General features: G+C 40.7%; 2 protein-coding genes across 2 annotated transcripts in view; one reads left to right on the top strand and one right to left on the bottom strand.

Annotated features, from left to right (window-relative positions):
* The window catches only part of PPTC7 (protein phosphatase targeting COQ7), a 41573-nt gene extending 16613 nt beyond the window's left edge, over positions 1–24960 (bottom strand). The window contains exon 1 of the mRNA XM_032431332.1: positions 24469–24960. Coding sequence (XP_032287223.1) covers positions 24469–24691 — 223 coding nt within the window. The 5' untranslated portion in view covers positions 24692–24960. The remainder of the gene's footprint in view (positions 1–24468) is intronic.
* Positions 6013–7241, top strand: LOC116648960 (small ubiquitin-related modifier 2-like). Its single transcript, XM_032431333.1, has one exon. The coding sequence runs from the start codon at positions 6220–6222 to the stop codon at positions 6502–6504; it is 285 nt and encodes a 94-aa protein (XP_032287224.1). The 5' UTR covers positions 6013–6219; the 3' UTR covers positions 6505–7241.
* Positions 24961–27346: the final 2386 nt, after the last annotated feature.

The raw sequence follows: 27346 nt of genomic DNA, 5'->3' as shown, positions 1-27346 counted from the left end.
ACTGAGCCTTTGAAATGGTGCAGATTCAAATTAAGAAGTCCTCAAAGTATAAAATACATTTTGAAAACTTAGTAAAAAATATTTTGGATATAGGGGCGCCTGGGTGGCTCAGTCGGTTAATCGTCTGCCTTCGGCTCAGGTCATGATCTCAGGATCCTGGGATCGAGCCCCACGTTGGTCTCCCTGCTCTGCGGGGAGTCTGCTTCTCCCTCTCCCTCTGCTCATCTCCCTGCTTGTGTGCTCTCTCTCTCTCTCGCTCACTCTCTCTCTCTCAAATAAATCAATATAATCTTTAAAAAAAAAGGTCTCAAAAAAAAATATTTTGGATATAATGTGCTTAAGATTAAAATTAATTTCACCCGTTTCTATTTTTAACTAATGCAAATACTAGGAAATTTAAAATGACATGTGTGGTTCACATTATACTTCTATTGGACAGCAATGGTATAGAGATTTTCACGGGTCCCTAGAGCTGTTGATGAGTTCAGAATCTGCACAAGACTCCTTTATCAAGAGGAAACTAGTGTACAAGAAAGTCAATAAGATATCAAAGTCAACATCATACTATCTCCAACCCCTTGCAAAACACTAAGCTAACTGTTCAACATTAAAATCAACTTCTGTCTACTAAATTCAAACAAACTAAGGGAACTAGAAGATCAGATATATACACTATTAAGGATTTAAGTGACTATATATGAACCTTTCTGGAAGCATCTATAAGAAGTATTAAGAGTAGTTTTGGAAATAAGAGACTGCAAGTGATCAGTGAACAAATGGGGAGATTTTAGCTTTTTACCTCATACTGTCCTGTATTGTTTGAAATCAATTTTATAATGATCATGTATTGATTTCATAATAAAAATATTATTTAGGAATTTTATCATTTTTAAGGCTTGCTGAGCATTAAACATCCTGCCCACATACGTATTTACATTTTTTTGTACGTTCAACTTTCACACATTTTATTTTTTTAATTTTTTTTTTCACACACATTTTAAAGAACCTATTTGGTACAAAAGTAGGAAAGTGCCTATATAAATCATCCCAGAAAAAAACTGGCTTAACATGAAATGAACACATGAAACTGTTTTCTGGTGATGGCATTTCTCAACAGAAATGGAATACATTCTGAAAAACATGAGAGGAAACATAACTGGAAGAGAGTATAAAGAAGGTGACAGACAACATCACTATTGGGGCAGCAACTTTTCCTACCTTTTGTGACCAACCAGTAAGCAAAATTTCACTATGGGGCAGTTCCAAATCAGTTGATTAAATGATATGATGTCTGGAGGCGCCTGGGTGGCACAGTTGATTAAGCACCCCACTCTTGGTTTCAGCTCAGGTTGTGATCTGACGGTAGTGAAACTGAGCCCTGAGTGGGGCTCTGTGCTCAGAGTGAAGTCTGCTTTTTCTCCCTCTCCCTCTGCAACAACCCCCCCCAACACCGTGCACTTGCACTCTTGCTCTAAAATACATAAATCTTTTAAAAAAATGATATGATATCTGGGATTTATTGCAAAATAGGGGGGAGGACTGATGGAGGAATGGATGAAACAAGATTGGCTATGAATGGATAACTGAAGTGGCATGAGAAGTACGCTCATCTCTCTGATACATATTTGAAATTTTCCATTACACAAAGTTTAAATAGAACTAATGATAATAAGAAAGAAAATAGATTCTTCTGCTATGTGGAGAGCAAGAGCAGAAAAAGGGGATGAGTCAGGAGTCTATCTTAGTAGCTTGGTTGTGAAATGGTGGCAGTGCATTCAGAATGCAGGGGTTTGAGATCCAATGAAACAGAAGGACTTACTTACTGGTATACTGGATAGGGGTGTAGCAGTGGTGGGGAGAGAGAAGAATAAAGGATGACTGAGGTCTACCCTACCAGGAAGAAGTATTACTTTTTTTCTGTTTTTCAAGCATTTTGAGGATATCTGGAAATTCTTAAGAGAATCTGAGATAGTTTAATAGGAACTTCTTTTGAGAAATTTTATTAGGGGTAAGATTTCACCATCATTTTATTTATTTTATTTTTTAAAGATTTAATTTTTAAGTAATTTCTATACCCAACGTGGGGCTTGAACTCACAACCAAGAGCTGCATGCTCCACCAACTGAGCCAGCCAAGCAACTTGCCCTCACCATTATTTTAAATCCAACAATTTGTGTTAAAATACAGAATGCAATTATAATCCTTGCAATTCCATCTGATGAATCATTCTTTCCAAATTACTGCCTGCTTGAGAAAAGAATTTCTCTTTAACCAGTCTCTGATCTAAGAGCCACAATTAATTTTAAATTACAAAGTGGTTTCATCTACAAATGCCCTTCACAAGAAAACCATTAAAATCTGAGATAACGTTGAGAGTTGATCCTGGCACTCACTAAATAATCTGTCAGCAGGTTATAGAGTCTGACCTGACACAGCTCTTCAACATTAATCAGATTTCTCCCAGAATAGAGTGTAACCTTTCAAGCACCTGTTTGCTTTTCTATGGGAAAAAGATACCACGCAAAGCTTCACTGCTGAAATCTCTTTAGGGGAAAAAAGAGATTCAAAAGGCATATAAGCTGGGGGCGCCTGGGTGGCTCAGTCATTAAGCATCTGCCTTCAGCTCAGGTCATGATCCCAGGGTCCTGGGATCGAGCCCCGCATCGGGCTCCCTGCTCCCTGGGAAGCCTGCTGCTTCTCCCTCTCCCACTCCCCCTGCTTGTGTTCCCTCTCTCGCTGTCTCTCTCAAAAAATAAAATCTTTAAAAAAAAAAAAAAAAGCATATAAGCTGTTCAATAAAGCTGTGGGGAAAAAAAGGCCTTAGTATACATAAATAATTTACTTACAAAGAACAAGTTATATAAAAGGAAGAGTCATATTTGGGATTAGAATCAGGCTAAAACCAGAATAACCTACCACAGGTATATTTGAAACCTAGTTTAATTCATATTAGGTAGTTATTTCTACAAGGAAATGAGTATTTCCTCTCATGCACAAGCAAAAGCTTTCATCCACAAAGGGAGAACACTTTTTAAACAGTGGAATTAATCCAGATATAAAGAGAAATTTTACTCAGAATACATTTCAAAGGAAAAGAAAACAATTGTTAAAGGAGATAATGCTTAAGATACAAAAGATATGAAACAGCAAAGAATAAGAACACCTCTAAGAGCAAATGGAGGCCATAGTAAATACTAGGAAATAGAGAACTGAGGGAGACACATCCTGCCTATGAGAAGCTCACCTTCTAGTGGGCAGTGACGACTCACTCACACAGGAACTAGACAAACAGCTCCCATAAATGCTGCTATAGGGGGGGTTAAGAGCAAATGGTTAATGCTCATGGGGCACTGTGGGAATGGAGCAAGACTGCTTAAGAAATAGCATTCACATTAGGCCCTGGAAGGTAAGTCAGATTTCCACAGGCAAGGGAGAGTAGTACCAGGAAAAGAATGGAGGGCAATTAGGTGTGGCTGGGGTTTGGGTAAGTGCTGAGAAGTTGAAAAATGCAGGACAGGAGCTGAAGGGCTCCTGTGGAGGGCCAAGAATTGTTATCCAAGGGCGCCTGGGTGGCTCAGTTGGTTAAGCGACTGCCTTCGGCTCAGGTCATGATCCTGGAGTCCCGGGATCGAGTCCCACATCGGGCTCCCTGCTCAGCAGGGAGTCTGCTTCTCCCTCTGACCCTCCTCCCTCTCATGCTCTCTGTCTCTCATTCTCTCTCGCAAATAAATAAAATCTTTAAAAAAAAAAAAAAAAAAAAATTGTTATCCAAGAACTTAAATTTTTAAAAAAGATTTACTTTAGAGAAAGAGAGAGAGAGAGAGCATGAACGGGGGGAGGGGCAGAGGGAAAGGGAAATCCTCAAGCAGACTCCCTGCTGAGCATGAGCCCAACTGTGGGGCTCAATCCCAGGACACTGAGATCATGACCTGAGCCAAAATCAAGAGTCAGGCACTTAACTGACTGAGCCACCCAGGCTCCCCGTGACCCAAGAACCTTATACTTTATGCTATAAGCTTGTGCTGTCTGATATGGGAGCCAATAGACACATGTGGCTATTGAGTTTGAAATGTGGCTAGTTTGGATTGAGATGGGCTGTATGTAATTATGTAAAGTATGCAGATATGTAAAAATGTAAAATAACGCATTGGATTCCAAAAATGTAGTACAAAAAAAATGGTAAAATATTTTAGTGATAGTTTTATACTGACTAGATTGAAATATTTTAGATATAGTGGGTTAAATACATATATTAATTGAAATTAACTGTATCTGTTTCATTTTACTCTTTTAAATGTGGCTACTAGAAAATTTAAGATTACATATGTAGTTTCCAGTATATTTCTACTGGACAGCACTGCTATAGACAACAAAAAGTCATCAAGGTTTCTGGGTGGAAGTGATATAATCCAATCTATCTATCTATCTATATTTTTAAAGATTTTATTTATTTATTTGACAGAGAGAGAGAGAGCACAGTTAGGCAGAGCGGCAGGCAGAGGGAGAGGGAGAAGCAGGCTCTCCGCTGAGCAGGGAGCCCGACGCGGGGCTCGATCCCAGAGCCAGAAGGGACCATGACCCGAGCAGAAGGCAGATGCCCAACCAACTGAGCCATCCAGGCGCCCCCAATCTAGATCTTAATTTTTTAAAAGATTTATTTATTTATTTTAGAGAGAGACAGAGACAGCACGCGTGTGTGTGGGGCGAGGGGCAGAGGGAGAGAATCCCCAAGCAGACTCCCCACCTAGCAGAGCCCCACGTCATGAGATCATGACCTGAGCAGAAACCAAGGGTCCGACGCTCAACCGACTGAGCCACTCAGGCGCCCCTCCAATCTATACTTCAGAAAAATAATCCTGATAGTGATGGAGAGAATGGGTTGGGAAGAGGTTAGAGGTCAGGCATCAGCTGCAAGATTTTAGGTTAGAGGTAACGAGAAAAATAGAATCATCACTGGAAATACAAAGGAATGAATACAGAAAGACACCTGGACTTGATATCAATGTATTTTATATCAACAGGTTTCTGGATTTCAGGAATGAGTATTGATTAGATGATTCCCCAGTTGGGAAAGGGGTGGAAATGCCTTTAGAAGATACTGAATTATGTCTCAGGGTATGCGGAGTTTTAGGCGCCAGGAGGACATTTTTAGGGAAATGTTCTATATAAAGTCAGAAACTATGAGTCGGCAGCTGGGAAGGCAATCAGAGCCAGATCTTTGACAAAGATCAGGAATTGACACCATTAGGGGTAGATGACATGCTCAGAGAGAGTACAGAGAGTAATAAATTCAAGTGGGGATCTTAGGAATGAGAATTCCTTGCCAAATAGCTCATTTGTTAATTGCATCTTACTCTAGGCATCAAATTACAATCACAGATATGATAGCTGATTAAGGAAGTATCCAGTTTGGCAGAATGATACAATTTCTTTGGAGGTGAAAAGAGGTGAAGCTGAAAAGGTAGGCTGAGTTAATAACTGGGAAGGCTTTGAATGACAAGAGAGAGTTTACACTGAATATAGAAGTTATTTCCTTTAATTCACTGTAATCATCTTATGTCTCCATTAATAACGTTCTGTCAGCATAAGTCTAGCTTAAGTGTTTCCTTTGACCCAAAAATCCAATTAAAACCATTATTAGACTAAGATAATGGTTACATATCTGAAATAGCCAAGCAGAAGGCTGAGAGGAGACTATAGAGTGCAGATAATTCCTTTAGGTGTACTATTTGCATGGAAATACCAGTTTTGTGAAGTGGGAGATAATCAACCAGAAAATATATATGATAATTACAATTTTTCACATAATATTTTGGTTAAGTTTCCCACAGACTGTTTTTCTAAAGTGAAGAGTTAAGAGAAAAGGAGAAAGAAAATTCTGTTGTGTTTCCCATTATTTAAGTCTATCTTTTTATAAAAAGAAAATTCTTAAAGTAACAGCCAATTTTCATTTTTCTAATTAACACATTTTTGTTTTTGCCTTAGTATAGTCATCTAAAAACAAAATTTTGCTGTACTTTAAAAATCATTTAGCTTTTTATTAAACTCAGAATTTTACTTAATAGCTTTGTTCTATGCCAAAAGGTGAAGGAAACTCTTCCCTCCTCCACTGCTGCCTCCTCCTTCTTCTGCCGCTCCTGGCGCTGCTTGTGTGCTCGTTCGGTGCGGACCTGGTACCTCTTTTGTGAAGCGGCAGCTGAGGAGACTCCGGCACTAGGCATGGCCGACAAAAAGCCCAAGGAAGGAGTCAAGACTGAGAACAACGATCATATTATTTTGAAGGTGGCGGGACAGGATGGTTCTGTGGTGCAGTTTAAGATTAAGAGGCATACACCACTTAGTAAACTAATGAAAGCCTATTGTGAACGACAGGGTTTGTCAATGAGGCAGATCAGATTCCGATTTGATGGGCAGCCCATCAATGAAACAGACACACCTGCACAGTTGGAAATGGAGGATGAAGATAAAACTGATGTGTTCCAGCAGCAGACAGGTGTCTACTAAAAAGGGAACCTGCTACTTTACTCCAGAACTCTGTTCCTCCAGACCAAGAAGACATTCTCAATTAGAAAGCTGCAATTTGGTTCCACCACATCCTGACTACTACAGTATAGTTTTCTCTATTCTTTCATTTTCCCCTTCCCCATTCCTTTATTGTACATAAAGTAACTGTGTATGTGCACAAGCATACTGCATTTTTTTTTTTAACTAAATAGCCAGTGGTATGTTTTGATCGACATCAAATGGAGATGGGAGGGGGGAAAATACTGCTTCTGTGAAAATACCCCCTCTCTCCATTAGTGGCATGCTCAGTCAGCTCTTATCTTTATATTCCAGTAAGTTATTTTGCTCTCACTGTTTAACAAAAAAAGAACAACACAAAAATCCTTGCATACCTCATTCGATTGGAGAATTTTAATGTTTTTCATTTATCATTGTAAAACCAAGGACAATTTTATAACTTTTTTGTACATAGCTGTTACATGTAGGGCAATCTGTCTTTAAGTAGGGATAAATTACTCTAAAAGTAATGAATCCTAGATAGTTTTCCCTTCAAGTCAAGCGTCTTGTTGTTTAAATAAACATCTTGGTTAAAAAAAAAAAAAAGGCTTAGCTGTTACATGTAGGGCAATCTGTCTTTAAGTAGGGATAAATTACTCTAAAAGAAATGAATCCTAGATAGTTTTCCCTTCAAGTCAAGCGTCTTGTTGTTTAAATAAACTTCTTGTTTAAAAAAAAAAGGCGAAGGAAAAAAGATCTGGTAAGCTGAAACTGTGGAAGCTTAAAAATCCCATCTTTCCAATTACTTATGGTCACCTAACCGTGTTGCTGCAAAAGGCTCACCCTGAAAAAGACTTTGAACTAAGCCTGTGTCTCTCTAGCATTGTCCTCCTATTATCAGCCATGAGCATGAGGTTGCCATTCTTAAGCCCTTCTACTACAATCATCTTCAGATTGACATACGATTAGTTACAAAGCAAACATTTTCCAGAAGATAGTGATGCCTAGAGAATACTAAATTTCAATTTTAATGTAAGTATCAGTGAAAAAAAATTGGCAATTTTATTTTATCCAAAACTAGACTGGCAGAATTTCTAATATTAAATAGTACCCAAAGGTAATAGCTTTATTCCTTGGATCTTTGATCATCTCAAGGCATTTTACATTGAGCCTCACACTCTAACGAAGCAAGACAGTTTTACAGGGATTGTTTTTCTGTCAGCGAAACATCTCCTATCTACTAAGATGGGTACTTGATAGTAAAGTGAAATTCCAGAAGAGAAACTGAGTAAGGATCTGGCTGGATCACAACAGTTGAATAAGAAGGGATAAAGATATCTGGTTTTACACCTTCTGCAGCGAGTATTCATCTAATGAGGCACTGGCTATGCGGTATTTATTGCAGTGCTACAGCCAACTTCTTTTCAGATGAAGAGGTTCTTCTTCAAATACTATAATCTAGTGTTCACAAAGCCAACCTTATTTGTCTAGAGATATCACAACATGAAGCATTATAACTAAAGAAAAATGAGATCACAGTATAAACTCAATATCTACCAAATAGAACAGATCATATTTGTATCAACATTGCTGAAGCCTCAACAATTCGGGCATTAAGAACACTCCCTTGTGATTCAGGACTGTGAAATGTTGTATCTGCAAATAATTATCCCAAAGAGAACAAAAAGCAGGATTACTGGAAAAAAAATTCAACAGCTGAGTTATTCAGAAAAGTACAATTTGCTTTGGCTAACAGTCCTTTCACTTCTCTAGAGGTGAAATAATATAGATTGTGATGTTCTTCCTGCTTTAACAAGCAAGTGATATATTCCCTTTGCAAAAAGTTTCCCCAAAGCAACCACTCTGCATTAATCACAATGAAACCTGCTTCTTCTGAATCTCCAGAGACCAACTCTACGTCAAGAACTCAAGATCTCTAGGCTGAACAGCTAATTCAAAAGCTGAGGTAACAAAGCTGAAAGAATGGAAAGGAAGAAAGGTTCAACCCCGTAATAAAATGTGCGAAAGTGGAACCTATAAGCAAAACTCAAATTCTGCTAAAGAAATGGAAGTCTGAGGCAGTTAACAAAACTCAAATAAGGACTCCAATGCAGGAATAAATGGTCCATTTTATGTTTTAGAATTCCAAACAAAATAGCTATTCCTTTCTAGTTTAGTAAACACAAAATTACTTCATAATTAATCAAATTAAAATGTACACACATACACACCCTCATACCTACTGCCCAGAATACTTCCTTATCTAGAGATGGTAAATTCCAGACTATTCTGGGCAGTTGCTTTGCCTTAAAAAAGCAGTGAAAAATGCTGAAAAGAGGTTAAGGAAATGACAGTGTGAAGGCAAAGAAACTCAGTCAACCTTTTTTTTTTTTTAAAGATTTTATTTATTTTATTTTAGAGAGATAGAATGAGCAAGAGTGAGCAGGAGGAGTAGAGAGGGGAGGAGGAAGGAATCCCAAGCAGACTCCACACTAAGCACAGAGCCCAATGCGGGGCTTGATCTCACGACCCCAAGGTCATGACCAGAGCCCAAACCAAGAGTCAGACGCTTAACTGACTAAGCCACCCAGGTGCCCCCAAAGCCAACCTTTTAAAAATAAAATATTCTTCCTCTAACTTTAGCTCATCTGTTTAAATACCAAACACTTAATGTGGAACATTTGGCTCAATGTGCCCTGGGGACCTTGGGTATCTTATAGACTTGGGTAGGAATTACCTTCTCACCACACAAACTGAAGAGTTGAAGGTGAAGTCACAGAAAAGGTCATTTCACTCCTTTTGAGCTGCAACAGTATCTTCCCCAAATGCTAAATGCTGTTAGCAATGCTTTCTGAACAGAAGAAAGCAACAGGCAAATCACGGGTTCACACTTACTGTGAACTATGGACAGTATGGGCAGGGCCCTTAGTGTGTTATAGAATTAAGGGCTTCTGTTAAAGCTGAGACTCCTGTTAGTTTCTAGATATGAGAAAATGTTATATAACACCTAATAATTTAACATTTAAATAAGAAAATAACAGCAATTAAAGTCTAGCTATCTGATGTGTGCCTACTTGTACTAGCCCTTTAGGCTAAGAGAGAATTTTTCCTTCTGTTTATAATTTATAAGATTAGATCTAGAATTCTGGTCTTAAAGGTTAACCTAATATTTATGACAATTAAGCTATATATCCTTTTTTTTTTAAAGATTTTATTTATTTATTTGAGAGAGAATGAGATAGAGAGAGAGCATGAGGGGGGGGAGGGTCAGAGGGAGAAGTAGACTCCCTGCTGAGCAGGGAGCCCGATGCGGGACTCGATCCCAGGCCTCCAGGATCATGACCTGAGCTGAAGGCAGTCGCTTAACCAACTGAGCCACCCAGGCACCCCTAAGCTATATATCCTTGACCTAACCTCAAAGAGGTTACTATTTACCTCCCTGGTTTTCTCACCCCTCTATGAAAATAAGAGCTGGCCTTTACTGAAATACCACCCTCTGGGAGAGGTCAAGAGTCACATGTAGCCCTGGCACAAACACTCTTTTTTAAAAAAATGAGAACATCATTTCCTCTGAATAAGCCTGCCAAGTGGAGAACTGTCCCTTAATTTCTAAACACTAATTATATTTTTTTCCTACATGTTGTTTAATTAAGTAATGATCTTTGAGTGGTAGGACCAGTAATTGTTTTTTCTTCTTTTTACTTTCCACATTTTCCAATAATGAGTATGTATATTACCTTTCTTGGAGGGATTACAAAAACTATATAAATCCAGTTAGAGCTACATTTTACACTTACACTAAATATTAAAGTTATTCAACACAGTTTATTGAACCTTTTCTATATACATGACACTGTAGCGAAAAGCAGCTAAAGGGATTTACATGTAATAAAAGATTTCCTGCCCACGAAGCTTAAAATCAAGTGGTAGTGACTATGGCAGGGGAGAGGGGTTTGGAGAAGTTTATGATAAATGGCTGTAACAAAATAAATATGCACCAATAAAAACTAAAGCAAGATCAGATTACATCTAGCTAAAGGAATCAGGAAAAGTATTCATGGAGAAAAGAAGTGCCTGATATGAGCCTTGAATGATGAAAACACGAGTCATGAGGGAGGAGGTTGAGGATAGAATTAATTTGGGCAGTTCCCTAAGATTCTGACTAATATGGATAAAGTGCAGTAATAAAGGTGAGGTTAAGCTCTAAGAGCAGAGAAACCTGACCTCCAGGTAAATGCCTATTACATTCCTGCCAGGAACCTCTGACCAGCAATCAGCCCAAACACACTGCAGGAGTTCAGGCATAAAGGAGGTCCCCAGAAGTAAAGGGCTGGCCTGAAGTCACCCAAGTTCCTGTGGCCCACTGAACTAGTTCAACTGAGGGCTTTATTTGCTTTAATGAAGGGGGCTTTGCTCAACTGTTAGCCTAGGAATAGCTAATATCAAAGTACTATTCAGACTCAATAAAGATCACTTCAGTAAAACAAAGTTTTAAATGATCATTTGACTTGAAAAGCAGTGTATACACACTTGGCAAGGGCACAGGCTTTGGAGTCAGATCTGGGTTCAAACTGCAGCTCCAGGACTAGAGTTAAGTGTACCAAGGGTGTCCTTGGGTAGCTCTCTGAGCCTTAGCATCTTCATCTGTAAATGGGTATAATAACGGATATCACAGGACTGATGTGACGAACAGGGATAATGTATTAAAGAGTACCTGCCACAATGCTCAGCTCCCAGTCAACATGCAATAAGAGAGTTATGCCTCTCTTTCAGAAAGACTAAATAACAGCATATAGAATAGCCTAGCCTGTAGCAATCAGAAAAAACAATCTTTGATTAGTGTTTGTATCTGTGGGCACAACCAAAAGACAATTCCCACTCACAGATAATGTATAAAAGATGAGTGGTCCATTCAGCTTTTCCCATCGCACATCCACCACCATTCAATATCTCATTAAACATTTAACAGTAACTAAGAAACAAACTTATGTCTCTAAAAAAGGAGAAACAGATCCACCTGCACTTTGAAGAAATTAGTTTTCTTTTTCCAGAAGTGGCTCTGAAATAACCTTATTTAACAAATATCTCTTAAGTGCCTGCTGCCTACTATGTGCCAGGGTTCAGACTTAGATATTCCTTATTTTTTAAAAAAGATTTTATTTATTTATTTGACAGAGAGAGAGACAGCGAGAGAGGGAACACAAGCAGAGGGAGTGGGAGAGGAAGAAACAGGCTTCCCTTGGAGCAGGGAGCCCAATGCGGGGCTTGTTCCCAGGACTCTGGGATCATGACTTGAGCCCAAGGCAGACACTTAACGACTGAGCCACCCAGGCGCCCCAAGATATTCCTTATTTTAAATGGAAAAATCTTATAACAACTAGTGATAAATTGGTCTAAACCATTTCCTTAGGTAATAACAATAATTGCAGCACCTCTATCACAGCTTTCCTGTCTCCTTTCTCCCTCTCTATATTGTAACTCCCCTTCAGGGTTGAGTCTCTTTCCATTGCTAACCAACCATCTTTTTCATCTCTGGGTGTTGGCCTAGTACCTGGCACAAAACTTCTCAATTCTTGCTGCACACTGAGATTACCCAAGCCCCACTCCTGAGTCAGTTTGTCTAGGATGGGCCTGGGCCTCCTAGCAAAGTATGAAAACCAAATGCACAGGTAATTCTAATGAGAATCATTGCTGGAACACTTAGAACTCAGTAAAGGCCAGCTGGACTTAAGCATTCCATGAGCCAGATGATTCCACCTCTGAAATGCCTCTCCCACCAAGCAATCCTGTTTTCCATCCCCAAATTTCATCCTTCTCTTGCATATCCTAACCTGGTTAATGGCAGCCCAACCCACCCACACTTGTAGGCTAGAAACTTAAGGAAGCTTCCAGATGCAAAACCTCAAAATCAACTTCAATTCCTCTTTTCTCTTTCACCCTCTTCGTCCAATTATCACTAAGTCCTATTGATATGTCTGCAATGTTTCTGAAGCCAGACTACTTTGAACTGTCCTAGTTAAAGCCTTTTCTAGTTCAGACTATTTCAGTAGCTCCCTAACTGGTCTTTTGCTTTCCTATTCTCCCATTACACTCTGTATCATTTTCTTCTTTCTTTCTTTTTTGCTTTTTATAAGATTGCTATGTCCATGTTGCTCTTCAAATACCTTCCACGTATATACACTTTCCTACTTGTATATGTAAAAACATTCTTGGGGGGGGGGGCGCCTGCGTGGCTGCTCAGTTGGTTAAGTGTCTGCCTTCAGCTCAGGTCATGATCCTGGGGTCCTGGGATCAAGCCCCACATCGGGCTCTCTGCTCAGTGGGGAGTCTGCTTCTCTTTCTCTCCCTCTGCTTGCTGCTCCCCCTGCTTGTGCTCTGTCAAATAAATAAATAAAATCTTTTTTAAAACAATTCTCTGGAAGGATACACCAGAAACTGATAACATTAGTTCCTTCTGGGAAAGGAACTTTGCAGCTAGAAGACAAGAGAGAAACTTTTCACTTTGTACCCTTTTAAATTTAGAATACCTTTTGAATTTTGTACCATTTGAATGTGTTGCCTCTTCAAAAACCACCAAACCAAATGCAAAACAAAGGCAACAACATCTTCTATAGCTTCCTAACCCCCCCCCCCAAAATGGAACCCAGTTATTTAATATGGCAATTGTGACCTTCAACAGTTTGGTCTCAACCTATTTTCTAACAATTCTCAACTGCCCTTCCAAACCCACTCAGCCAGCCCAAACTACTCTCTAGCCACAAAACAGCCGTAGTTTGAAGACAATCTTCTGTGTCTGCTGATCCCTCAATCTGGAGAGCTTTACCATTCTTCTCACTTGCCTCAATTACTGAAAAACCCATCTATCGAGACCTGACTCCATGCTTCCACAACACCTAATGTGTGTGTATTCGTTATACTGTTCCTGTGGCCTTCCCTGCCACACTGCAGAGCTGAAGTCTCTCTTGTTCTTGGTCTTCTTCACAGCACCTGTCAGGGACTTACAGGAAACAACCAGTAAACAATAAATTCAGTTGACTGTACTGAAAAGTTAGAATACCAACACGCTGGTGTACAAACTTTCATCTGAGAACTCCAAAAAGAGTTCATCTTAGAGTTGCACAAGATGTTGTGCCCTGGGTTGGAGCTAGCTACAAGATGCTCCTCTCACAGACCGTTATAAGAAAGTTTGAGGGAAAGAACCCAGAAAAGGAGTCAGGGGATGATACCACAGCCGGCTTACTTTGCCACTAACTGGTTGTAGGATACTGGCCAAATCACTTCTCTAAGCTTTAGTTTTCTCATTTGTGAAATAAGGGGCAGGGGGGCAAATTCTCTCAAGAATTCCTTTTTCTAAGATCGAAGATTCTGGGATTCTAAGTCGTACTGCAAGAAAAGGGAAACTGTTTTAGAAACTATAAAATAAAGGTTAACATACAGCTATGCTTTATTTTTCACATACAACATTACATTTATTACATGAACTAGTTTTGAAGTAAAGGCTCCATCTCAGCCTTCCCAAATTTTCCTTTCTCCTTATTACACCAACACATATATGTTTTCAGAGAAGTTTCAATAATGATTCACAGAGTAAAAATACTGCCCCATGTCCTTTTACTTTGGTTTTAACCACCTAAAATGTTGGGAGAATATGCTTCTTCTTTAAGCTAAAGTCTAATTAAACTAAGCCTAACTAACAAAAAGTCCAGCCAACCATTTTTCAATTTGAAATTCTGATAAAAGAATAAAAGATGGTTATGGATTAGTATTAATTTACTTCACTGAATTCAGATGATCTGTAAATAAATATGTGTATGTGGAATGTATTCACAAAACACCCTAACTTTGTTATCCAAAGACCACTGACTGGTGAATTTAGCGTACACGAACAAGAAAAGCAATGATAAGATCAAAGTTGCTGCTCAAGAACCAAGAGAAGTGAATTCTTAAAAATAATGTGTGCAGGGATGCCTGGCTGGGTCAGTCAGTTAAGCACCTGCCTTCAGGATCCTGGGATCGAGCCCCACATCAGGCTCCTTGCTCAGTGGGGAGCCTGCTTCTCCCTCTGCCTGCCGCTCCCGCTTGTGGTCTCTCTCTCTCTAATAAATAAATAAAATCTTTAAAAAAATGCATGCATAAAACATCCTTGTTTAGACTTCATTTCATAGAAACATTGATGACCATATTACCAATTAGTGGTTAACTTAGAGGCCATGAACAGTTTTCTAGCTCTTATGCAAATAGCTCACATCTATTTTCTTATCCAAAACTGCTATCCAAACGTTGATGTGAAAACAGAAGCACTTTTTGTTTCATTCAGCACAGCTATTCTTTTTCATCTACATCAAATGACAGCATAGACTAATTCTGATAAGTCAAAAAACCTGGATGATAGGATCCTTGAAAAATCAGAATGCACAGTCAAAGCAGTACACACATACACACAAAGAAATTCCCTTTCTTTTCAAAATAGTCTGTTAATGAGTAAAAGAAAAATCGGTACAAAAATGTGTTGGAATTGGCCTGAATCAAAATAATACTGGGTCTTTCAACAGAAAGCACTCTTTGTAGTAAGTCACTTTTGTAGTCTCTGGCAAAGTTTTTGCAGTCATTTTGTAGTCCGTGGGATTCATACCAACAATCCAATCAATTCTAGAACTATTCACCAAACTTATTCACCACAAAAACAACTATTTAAGAACCTGGTAAATTTATAAACTGTTAAATGTGACAGACTCAAGATCAACAATAAGCTTATTGATGAGAGCAATTTCATAACAACTGGAAACGTATAAATTAGCATAACCTTTCTGGAGGGACCCATGCTAATATTTATATCAGAGGCCTTGCAAATGTTCATAGCCTTTGACTCAAGAACTCTTCAAGGAATTTATCCTAAGGAAATATTCAGATGCTGAGATACTCATTCACTCTAATCTTACTTAAAACAGAAAACTGGAAATTGGGGCGCCTGGCTGGCTCAGTTGGTAAAGCATGCAATTGATCTTGGGGTTGTGAGTTCGAGCTCCACGCTGGTGTAGAGATTACTTAAATAAGTAAGACTTAAAAATAAATAAATAAAATAAAAAAAAAAAAACTGGAAATAATCTAAATAACTAAAAACAGAGAACTGGTTATTAAACAAATTATGGGCTATATGTGCAGAAAAAATACGATGCAATGACGCATGGAAATATGCTCCATTTACGTTACATAAAAATAACATTACAAAGCAGACTATATATATATATTAGCTCAATTTTATTTAATAGTATGTATACATACAATTGTATATATACAAAAGCTGGAGGAAACCACACTGACTATAGTTTAGTTATGAGTTACAGGTGTTTTATACTATGCTTTTCTGAACATGTGTTATTTTTATAAGCACAAAACAAAAGCATTTACTTAAAAGCACTAGACACACACGCAGGAAACTTAGGTCCAAGTCCCAGCTATGATACTAGCTGTATTGACCTTATTGATGAGTCAACTTTATAGATAAGGAGGGCGCCTGGGTGGCTCAGTCGTTAAGCATCTGCCTTCGGCTCAGGTCATGATCCCAGGGTCCTGGGATCGAGTCCCACATCAGGCTTCTTGCTCCACGGGAAGCCTGCCTCTCCCTCTCCCACTCCCCTTGCTTTTGTTCCCTCTCAGGCTGTGTTTCTCTCTGTCAAATAAATAAATAAATTCTAAAAAAAAAAAAAACAACTTTATAGAAAAGGAAACAGATGCAGATTAAGTGGAGGTAAGAGCAGCTATTCATAGTTAAAAGATTAAATAATGTAAAACACAAAAACACGCTGTTAAATCTAAATCACTATATATAAAGCTGATAAGATGAATCATATTTTGTGTCAAGATACTAAATAATGCTTAGGAAAAATAGAGTGAAGTACTTTCACTCTTTAAGGAAAAGCTTTGTACCCCCACCTCTCAATCCACCCAAAATCCTATTTGGGATCTTATTCAAAAGAACTGAGCATCTTTTTTTCCTCAAAATTTTAAAATAAATTGAAAGAGCTATGCCACTTGTCAAATCAAGTTTAACTGATTAAGTATGTGTTATCAGTCCAATGCCCTCTGCAGTGAGTCAGTTTTTGCAAAAAGTCTTGATTTATGATGCAATTTTATAAATCGTGTGTATTGTTTAATAGGAAACAAATGATTTTAGCTCTCAAGGAGATAGAAAACTACTGTATTTTTAAAATATTTGACAACTCCCGGGGCACCTGGGTGGCTCAGTCGTTAGGCGTCTGCCTTCGGCTCAGGTCATGATCCCAGGATCCTGGGATCGAGCCCCGCATCGGGCTCCCTGCTCTGCGGGAGGCCTGCTTCTCCCTCTCCCACTCCCCCTGCTTGTGTTCCTGCTCTCACTATCTCTCTCTCTGTCAAATAAATAAAATCTTTAAAAAAAAAATAAATAAAATAAAATAAAATAAAATATTTGACAACTCCCAAACAAGACAGATGACTAAATTTTATTACTAATGACAAAAATTAGGATCCAGGGCACCACTTTTTAAAATGAGACCAAAAGTTAACACTAATTTTGAAAGGCAAATCCACAAGGCACACTGTTTTCAACTAACTAGAACTTCTCATTTGAAAAGTCAAATTTCAGGAAGGAAATACTAATGTTAACTTACTTTTCTAAAGCATTTTCCTGAAAATTCTGAACCTGAAGTCCCAAGTAAGGCCTCTCTAAAAGGCACAGGGACCTACATAAAATGCATTTGACATTTAGCTTGAACTTGACATAAGCGTTTACTCAAAGGACATGGTTGTAAGTCAAATACTGTGGCCTGGGTATAGTGCTTCTTGAGTCACCTGAGTACAAACTCCATTTGGATACTGTTGGAGCTATTCAAGTTAGGTATTGCCCAGTTTCATAAAGCAGTGCTGAAGTTCAGGAAACAGCCTCCTCCCATCCAGCCCCTTCTCCCTGCAAAAAACCCCACCACAACCAATACATGCATCTTACCTTCTGTTACAATTTTTTTTTTAAGATTTTATTTATTTATTTGACAGAGAGAGAGAGATAGCGAGAGCAGGAACACAAGCGGGGGAGTGGGAGAGAGAGAAGCAGGCTTCCTGCCGAGCAGGGAGCCCAATGCGGGGCTTGATCCCAGGACCCTGGGATCACGACCCGAGCCGAAGGCAGACGCTTAACGACTGAGCCACCCAGGTGCTACAATTTAAAACCTTTTAACAAAAATGTATTTTCGAAAAAGTATAAACAGTCATGCTTTCAAATTCAATTACTTGCTCTATAAAAAAGATTCATCCAAAATCCTTTAAAAAGATTAACACATTGAGAGAACCTGAAAGTTAGGAAAATTTAAAACTAAGCTTGAGAATCTCTAAAGACTGAACAAAAAAAAAGTAGTTTTGACAGTATAACAAATGAGGAAATGACTTGAAAAATAATGTGCCTTATAAGAACCTCTTTAAAGTACAATATATGTGTATAGCAAAGTGAGGAAAATATCAGGGAGCAAGAGTTTAAAAAACAAACTGCAGGGGCGCCTGGGTGGCTCAGTCGTTAAGCGTCTGCCTTCGGCTCAGGACATGATCCCACGGTCCTGGGATCAAGTCCCGCATCGGGCTCCCCGCTCTGCGGGAAGCCTGCTTCTCCCTCTCCCACCCTGCTTGTGTTCCCTCTCTCTCTATGTCTCTCTCTGTCAAATAAATAAATAAAAATCTTTAATAAAAAAAAACCCAACATGGGCGGCTGGGTGGCTCAGTTGGTTAAGCGACTGCCTTCGGCTCAGGTCAGGATCCTGGAGTCCCTGGATCGAGTCCCCCCCATCAGGCTCCCTGCTCAGCAGGGAGTCTGCTTCTCCCTGACCCTCCTCCCTCCCATGCTCTCCCTCTATCATTCTCTCTCTCTCAATAAATAAATAAAAATCTTAAAAAAAAACCCAAACAGCAAAATTCCTCTATCCATCAACCTTGTAATCTTATTTATTACACAAAGACAGAATACTCAGAAAAGTCAGACAGCAACTAGTCAAATGTGTGGCTTTTTTTTTTCTTCTTTCTTTTGGTCAGTGGCTTTTTTTTTTTTTTTAAGATTTTATTTATTTATTTGACAGAGAGAGACACAGTGAGAGAGGGAACACAAGCACGGGAGCGGGAGAGGGAGAAGCAGGCTTCCCGTGGAGCAGGCAGCCCGATGCGGGGCTCAATCCCAGGACCCTGGGATCATGACCTGAGCCGAAGGCAGATGCTTAACGACTGAGCCACCCAGGCGCCCCTGGTCAGTGGCTTCTTAAGCCTTGCTGTTTCCATGAGTCCTAGAAAGCTCTTTTACTGAATCCACAACTCTCCATTTCCTTAATATTCCACAATTTTCTCTTGAAAGCACATAGATTATGAAATCAGGCATAAAGTACTGATTAGGGACACCCGGGTGGCTCAGTTGGTTAAACACCTGCCTTCGGCTCGGGTCATGATCCCAGGGTCCTGGTATAGAGTCAAGCATCGGGCTCCTTGCTCAGCAGGGAGACTGCTTCTGCCTCTGCCTGACGCCTCGCTCGCTAGCGCTCTCTCTCTCTTTCCCTGACAAATAAATAAAATCTTTAAAAATTAAAAAAATAAAGTACTGATTAACCTTAGAACTTATATTTGATTGTTGCCTTTTAAAAAATATTTCCCTTGGATAAAATAATAAGTATATAAAAATAATTATATAAAAAACAACTATATTCCTCATAAAGTTATAGCTATAGTAAGACCCAACAATTCCATTTTTAGGTATATACCCAAGAGAATGAAAAATATATGTTCACACAAAAGCCTGTACATGGATGTGTCACAGCAGCACTATTCACAACAGCTAAAAAGTGGAAAAAACCCAATGTCCATTTATAAATGAATGGATAAACAAAATGTGGTATATCCATACAATGGAATATTATTCAGCCATAAAAAGGAACAAAGCACTGATACAAACTACAATGTGGGTGGACCTTAAAATATACTAAGTGAAAAAAGCCAGATACAAAAGACCACATTTTGTGTGATTCCATTTATATGAAATGTCCAAAAGAGGCCAATCTATAGTCCGCCTATACTTTCTGTTGCCAGGGGTTGAGGGAGGGGAGACTGGGGAGTGACTGCTAATGCACAGGGGTTTCTTTTGTGGTGATGAATGTGCTCTGGAACTAGTCAGTGGTGGTGGTTGCACAACCCTGTGAATGTACTAAATGCCACCATTTTTTTTTTTACTTTAAAAGGTAAATGTTATGACAGAGGAATTCTATATTTCAATTTTTAAAAACTCAACCACGGTCACGTCTGCTGTCAAGAAGTAGATAAGGCTAAAATTTGACTTTCAGAAAATTATGACTATATAATAATAAGACTAGTTTCCTGACACAGTTAAAATCTAACTGAGGGAAATTCCAAAGATGACTTCTTCAAAGGCTTAAATTAGCACACATGCACACTCTCCCAATGTGACTACTTTGTTATTAAAAGGATAACTCACTTTCAGATACCGAGCTTCTACCAAATATATTAAAATTATCATGACTGTTGGAAAAGATAAAATTCTACCTAATCTATTCACTTCCTAAATAAACTTTTGATCCTTATATTGTTCACGAATCCTTATAGCTTAAGACAACTACTTTTAAGATTGACATTACTTTGGGCGCCTGGGTGGCTCAGTTGGTTAAGCGACTGCCTTCGGCTCAGGTCATGATCCTGGAGTGTCTGGATCGAGTCCCGCATCGGGTTCCCTGCTCAGCAGGAAGTCTGCTTCTCCCTCTGACCCTCCCCCCTTTCATGTGCTCTCTCTCTCGTTCTCTCTCTCTCTCAAATAAATAAATAAAATCTTAAAAAAAAAAGATTATTACTTTTTTTTTTTTAAGATTTCATTTATTTTTTAACAGGGAGAGAGACAGCGAGAGAGGGAACACAAGCAGGGAGAGTGGGAGAGGGAGAAGCAGGCTTCCCGCGGAGCGGGGAGCCCGATGCAGGACTTGATCCCAGGACCCTGGGATCATGACCTGAGCCGAAGGCAGACGCTTAACGACTGACTCACAAAAACACTTCAAAAATCCTGGCCACAATCAAAATCATACCCAAAGGCTAGAATATGAAATTGTTTTCATTTCTCTTTAAGGTTTCAAGTTAAAGCAAGCTTCAATAAACATCTGGCAGTTTTATAAGAATTACTTTACAACTCTATTCAGAGGTCAGATTTTACACAGCATAGACCATGCTGCCATTTCTTAAAGAAGTGGTTTCAGTAAACTGTGGTTTAGTATGCAGAGGAGCTTTTGTTGCATTTTAATTATGAGTCATAGTGTGGATACAGAAGTTGTAAACACACACACACACACACACACACACACACATACCCTTAAGCAGGAAAAACATTAGAAGGATCAACTGTACCTGAAGAGACTGGTTTTGAATTCACCCATGTTATCAAGAAAACTTACCTAGTGATGCAATGGAAAGTGGACTGTAATGGGCAGTCTTGGTGCTAGTCCTAGTTCTGCCATTAACTAGTGGAATAACCTTAGCAAAATCATTTGACCCTCTGTAGGCCTCCATTTTCTCACTGGACTCCAAGGTTTCTAAGTCTTACGACTCTCACCAGTCTTTGATTCTATTGTTAAGCAGCTTAGAGCTGTGGGAGGCCTAGCAATTACACACTGGACAGCTCTCATATTTTTGTGTACTTAGGCATCCATGCCATATAGAGTAATGAGAGAACTCAGGATTAGCCACAACAAAGAAGAAAAAGGAAAAGTGCACATAGCTCCTGCTGGTATTGGTTTACTCCTGTTGGACCTAATAAAGAGAAAGCACCTTTGCCAATTTTCCAGGGGATAGGAGTGGTTCCTATGTCTCACCACACCCACCATAGTTGGTTTTTCCTAAAAGAAATCCAGTGGGGACTCTACAAAAATGCTGTAAAGCACCAAGTACTTTTAGTCACTGCATACTAATAGAACAGATCAATTCTAAATTAAAGAAATAAAACAGCTTTCTCTTTCTAATACAAAAAGAAATAAACAGCTTTTATTCCAGTCAAGGAGTTGTAGATGAGCACAGTGAGTTGTACATATATTTAGCAACAAACACAGTGTTAACCCAAAGAAAATGAATTATCTGTAGAACTAGAAGGTTCAAAGCACTGAGGTTCAACATAACATTATTCAACATGGTCCTTTAATGCTTTTCAGTTTACAACTCCAACTTCCAGAGAAAAAGCATTACTAAGGACTTGCTGAGATGCCTCACCTCTTTCATAGCAAGCAATAATCAGACCTGCCTGATGGGATAGTGTCAATAAAACAGAAGTCACCATCACACAAACTGGTTTGTAGAAGCCAAAGATCAAATGAGGCCTACTCAGAAGTTGTTTCAGGTGGCCCCCCAAGATGGCTTTCTGGAAGAGCTCTTCCAAAACAGGACAGTCCTAGAGAACCTGTCTCCCCTGATTTGTACACCAAACACACACACACACACACACACACACACACACACTTATTCTCTCTCTCAAAATGGCTCTTTGTCAAATATGACCAAAGAGCACCCCTAGGTCACACCTGTCTGGTTATGCCTGGCAGTATTCCTTTTGGAGGGGTTACAGAGCTGTGGTTCCTAATCTGGTCCCTGTGGATGGACCTCTAAGTGGTATGCAGATGGACTTCGTGGGGTCAGTGAAGTCACTGAATGCCTATGCAAAATTTTGTCTCCATGCACATTTTTCTGGGTAGAGAGCCCTTGGGCAGTCAAAAGTCCTGAGGCCATGAACCAAGGAAAGTTAAGAACCACTGGTTTAGCGCCAAATATAAAACAGGAGAACTATACTGAAGGTACCCATGTGAATACGATAGGAAATAATGTCTGTTATTTGAGGTGCAAAATAACAAAGCGTGAGGTTTTTTCAAAACAAAAAGAAAATATGATCCGATGGTCAGAAGTCCCTAAGGGTCAGGTAGTCTACTCCCTTCCTCCTCTAGTCTAGATGAGGAAAATGAGCTGAGAGGCTCTTGCCCAAAACCACATATCAGAGCCAGGCTGGCAAAGTTGAGCACAAAATTTGGCAGGGTTCTGCCAAGATGGTAGGTTTATACTTTTTTCAAAATGGGTTTGACCAAAATTCCCCATATCCTTCTAAATACCCCACTTCATTAAGAAAGTAGCCTTCACAAATTTTAAAATCAAGCCTAAGCATAGGGATTTAACTCATTAAAATGTCCCCAAATCATTAATCAAATTGCAAATCTTTCACAAAACCAGCACACAGATTTGTAAGGGGGAACGTTAGTGGCTCATTATCACCTATCCTGTTGCACTGACTCCAATTTGAAAAAGCAGCACAGGTCACAAGCTCATTAAATGAAGCTTCTAAATGTAATGGGAAAAGACAGCTATTGACAGCCCTTTAAAAAAGATACTGAGTCAGGGATGCCTGTGTGGCTCAGTCGGTTAAGCGGCTGCCTTCGGCTCAGGTCATGATCCCAGAGTCCTGGGATCGAGTACCGCATCAGGATCCCTGCTCCACGGGGAGCCTGCTTCTCCCTCTGCCTCTGTCTCTCATGAATAAATAAATAAAATCTTAAAAAAAAAAAAAAAGATACTGAGTCAGGGTCAAGCTGACTTCAAAGTGAATTTGTATGATTTCTATCTACAAGCTCCTTCACCTACTGAATCCTCCCTCACCCTCTTAAAGTTAACATCAAGAGTGTTGTCTAAACACTAAATGATTTTTTCAACACAGGTAATGGGGTCATTCATAAATTAAACTGAGAACAACCTTTCCAGTAACCCTGTTCACAAACACTACATGTAGTAGAAACAGATAATAGGCAGTTATTCTGAGATCAAATTAAAAAATAATTATTGTCATAAAAAGTTACAGGACCATTTGTTCCAATGCCAAACTGTGCCTCAGCATATGAAATTTAAAGTAGTCAAAAACTCAACCTCACCTAAGAAGTGAAACCAAAGTGACATTTGAACCCAAGTTCAATGACAGCATGTCCTTCAATATCAAAGGAAGTGCTTTACTTATTAAAGGAGATTTAATGGCAATATGATTCTATGGCATACACATTGTCTCCGAAGACGTCTATTATGATAAACTTTCTGATTGCTTGTTAATTATATTTAGCCCTTTCTATAAGCTCATACGCTAGTCTCCCAGCCAAAGGTGTCACTGGAATAGGCCTTTGGAAGCACCTGTGGCCTGAAAATGCTTTAACCAATTCTCAAGGCTTTCTTCGCTGCAGTTTGAAGAAGGTTCGACCACTCTATTTTGGGTCAAGGAGACTCTCTTCCACCCCAAATGACCTGAAGTGGGCAAGAGCAGTTTGGGAGAATGCACTGCGAGTGTTTTTTCACCAGGCCAGCGCCACCGCCTGCGAGACTCCGAAAAGGATGGAGATCTGGTCACCATCGAAGCGGCGAAAGAATGCGGCTGGGCTGTCTGGGGCTCAGGACAGTCAGTCCGCTCTGGATCCCGCAGCCTGTGGCCAGGCCGTGCTTCAGGAGCACGCGAAGAATTAGAGATCTCTGGGGCAAGCGGAGGGAGGAGGGGGGGAGGGAACAAGAGCGAGGTTAGGAGTCTGCAGGTGTCTCCGGGGGAAGGGACGAGGTCGTCGGGACTGGCACAGCCGAGTGACTAACAGTGCGGTTCTGGACTCGGACAAACTGGTCACATCGTCAGGCTGTGTGACCTTGAGCACAGAACGCGACCGCTCTGCGGCTCAGTTTCCTCATCTCTAAAATGGGGGTTGTTCCAACGGAGAACGCACCACGGGCGCTTGGCACGGCGCCTGGCACATAGTAAGCGCTCCCTCCCTACAGCTACTACTGGCTCTCGGGCTCCTCTCACCGCTCGGAGGAACTGGGGAAGAACTGGGGAAGCCCCGAGCAGGGGAGTCCCCAGGAGGCGGATCCGGGGCTGGGGCGGGAGGACCCGGGCCGGGTACTCACCGAGCACGTCTGCCGAGCGGTGCCGGGCCACGAAGCACGCGTCGTCCCCGTAGCACGCGCCCTTCTTGAGAAGGCCCTTACGGAAGTCTTTGCCGAAGCCGCAGCCGGCCGTCACCAGCCCGTAGTCACCGCTGCCGCCGCCACCGGCCCTGGGGTCGGTCTGCGAGAGGCCGCCAAGCACGGCGCGGGCCACCAGCCGCCCGTACGAGAGGACCGAGAACATCGCCGCCGCCGCCCCCCCGAGGAGGCGGGGGGCCCGGGGAGCAGGAGGACGCGGAGGCCCAGAGCCGGCTCTCTCCTCAGCCGCAGCAGCGCCGCCGCCGGGGCGCTCCTCAGGGCGGCGCACAGTCGCCGCCGCCGCCCCTGCCCTACGCGCGGGGCCTCGCACACGCTCCGCTGCGCGCACCGGAGCCAGAGCGAGGTCAGAGCCGGCGGCTCCTCCACTTCAGACCAAGTGGGGTCCCAGCTGCAGCCACCGCTGCCGCCGCCATCTTCCGCTCCACTAGCGTGTTCCGGGCCGCGCCGGCAGCACCGCCCCCTCTATGGCCACGCCTGTAGCCCCGCCCACGGTTCGCTCTCAGGCCCAAGCCACGCCCCCTCGGGCTCGGTGCCTTCTGCGGTCTCTGAGGTCGAGCGTGCGCAGAGGGTGTGGACGCAATGTCTCTTGGGAGTTGTAGTCTCTGCTTCACGGTTTAGCATCCAAAACCTAGGAGGATTTCCCCCCGCGGGACCTAAATTAAGTTATTGAAAATTACAGATGGGCGGTTTGGAAGTTTCCTCCTTGTTTTAACCATATATTTTATTTTACTTATTTATTTTTAAAGATTTTATTTATTTATTTGACAGAGAGAGGGATAGCAAGAGCAGAAACACAAGCAGGGGGAGTGGGAGAGGGAGAAGCAGGCTTCCCGCGGAGCAGGGAGTCCGATACGGGGCTCGATCCCAGGACCCTGGGATCATGACCTGAGCTGAAGGCAGCTGCTTAACCGACTGAGCCACCCAGGCGCCCTTAACCATATATTTTAAAGGCTATTGTTTTAAATAACACCACCATCCCTTCAAAGAAAAACCCAAAAGAAACTAGGGTCAGGTCATGTAGTATGACTCTGTAGTACATACATTAGGAAACTGAAGTACACAACTCTAGTGACATCTCCAGAATTTATATACTGGAAGGGTTTAGAGGCGGCAATCTGGAAAGAAGAGTCGTTTTACATAATATTAAGAAAATTCGAGGAAATATTACTGTCCCTATTAGACTGGGGGGTGAACAGGGTGATTGTGATGGAGACACAGAAATGGCCACTATAGATATACCATATAGAAGTGTTTCAGACTTTGCAAATGGTTCTGCCAATTTGGGGATAAACAATTCCAGGCCCCAAATTTCTTTGTCCCAAATCTTAAATTTCTTGGGGGTCCACCTGTCTAAGCAGGTTTTCTGACCTCTGGCTTGGGTGCCCAGACAGGCCATGCAGTGCCAAAGACTTGCAAAGATGAGGCCCCTTGCTCTCTCCTTCCACGGCTCACACCTCTTCTCTTCAGAAGGACAGCCCCTAGCAAGAAAGGCAGTTCCTCTACTTTGTTAAGCTCTCAGCTCATCCTTAAAAAAGACATCACAGTAGCCTCCTCCAGATTTTGATTATTATTATTAACACACTTTCTCTGAAATTGTTTAAGTTAAATACCTAAATTTAACAGGGAGCTTGTAATCTAATGGAAAGATTAGCTCACCAAATATGTGTAATATGTTTGTATGTGTGTATAAATGTACAGATTACATACCATGCCTGGTGGGGCTATACATAATCTAGCCCCTGCATACCTCTCCATCTCATTTGGTGCCATGTCCCCTTCACTGACTGGGCTCTAGCCATGCTCACAGATGCTTCAGGGCCTATGCTCTTGCTCTTTCTTCTATTCACTAGAATGTAATTTTGTTATCTCAGGGTCCCATGTTCTTTGTTGCTGTATCCCCAGAACATATGGGCACACAGTAAATACTTCAGTAAATGAATGAAAGGATTAATGAATAGTTCACTAGATCCTAAACTCCCCAAGGGCAAGAATCATTTGCCATTGTATTATTAGAATCTAATGTACTGCCTGGCACATAGTAAGGGAGATTGTAAATGCATGTTGAATAAAAGAAGGAAAAACTGAATAGGAATCATAAATAATATAAAAAATCATATTTGTTGAATAAAAGAATGATTGAATGAAGAATAGTTACAAATAAAAGAAAACTGAGATTTGAAGCAAGTGATCCAATTTGGAATAATTTTTAGTTTTATTAAGACAAATATTTATAACCCCGATACATTGGTCCTTTTCCAGTTCACTTTTTTTTATTTTTTTATTTTTTAATAAAGATTTTATTTATTTATTTGAGAGAGAGATTGAGAGCATGGGATAGGGGAGGGTCAGAGGGAGAAGCCGACTCCCCACTGAGCAGGGAGCCCAATGCGGGACTCAACCCCTGCGGGACTCAATACCGGGACTCCAGGATCATGACCTGAGCCAAAGGCAGTTGCTTAACCAACTGAGTCACTCAGGCGCCCTCCAGTTCACTTTCAACAGAAGGGTAGTTACTCTGGGGATTCCCATTTCATTCTTTAAATGATTCTTTTTTATACCTTTCTTACTATATGTAAAGTCCTGCCAAACATTCACTCAAAGTGCATTGTTCCATTATCCTAATTACTGTCATCATTAAACTCTTCTGTGTTTCACAGTGTGCCAAGTGCTCTATATGTTTCTATCTTTAAGGGTTCTCATAAAAATCACTTTGCATAGTGAGTGGCATTTTGTCAAATACGTAGACTAAGAAAAAGCTCATTTACTGGATAAAAGATACGGCGATTCCAGAATCGCAGTC

The sequence above is a fragment of the Phoca vitulina genome, unplaced genomic scaffold, assembly GCF_004348235.1.
Source record: "Phoca vitulina isolate PV1807 unplaced genomic scaffold, GSC_HSeal_1.0 scaffold46, whole genome shotgun sequence".
Lineage (NCBI taxonomy): Eukaryota > Metazoa > Chordata > Mammalia > Carnivora > Phocidae > Phoca > Phoca vitulina.
This window is presented reverse-complemented; position numbering and strand designations above follow the sequence as displayed.

Bases quoted from the DNA above. Each gene is read 5' to 3' on its own strand.
- LOC116648960 (XM_032431333.1), top strand. From the start codon at position 6,220: ATGGCCGACAAAAAGCCCAAGGAAGGAGTCAAGACTGAGAACAACGAT.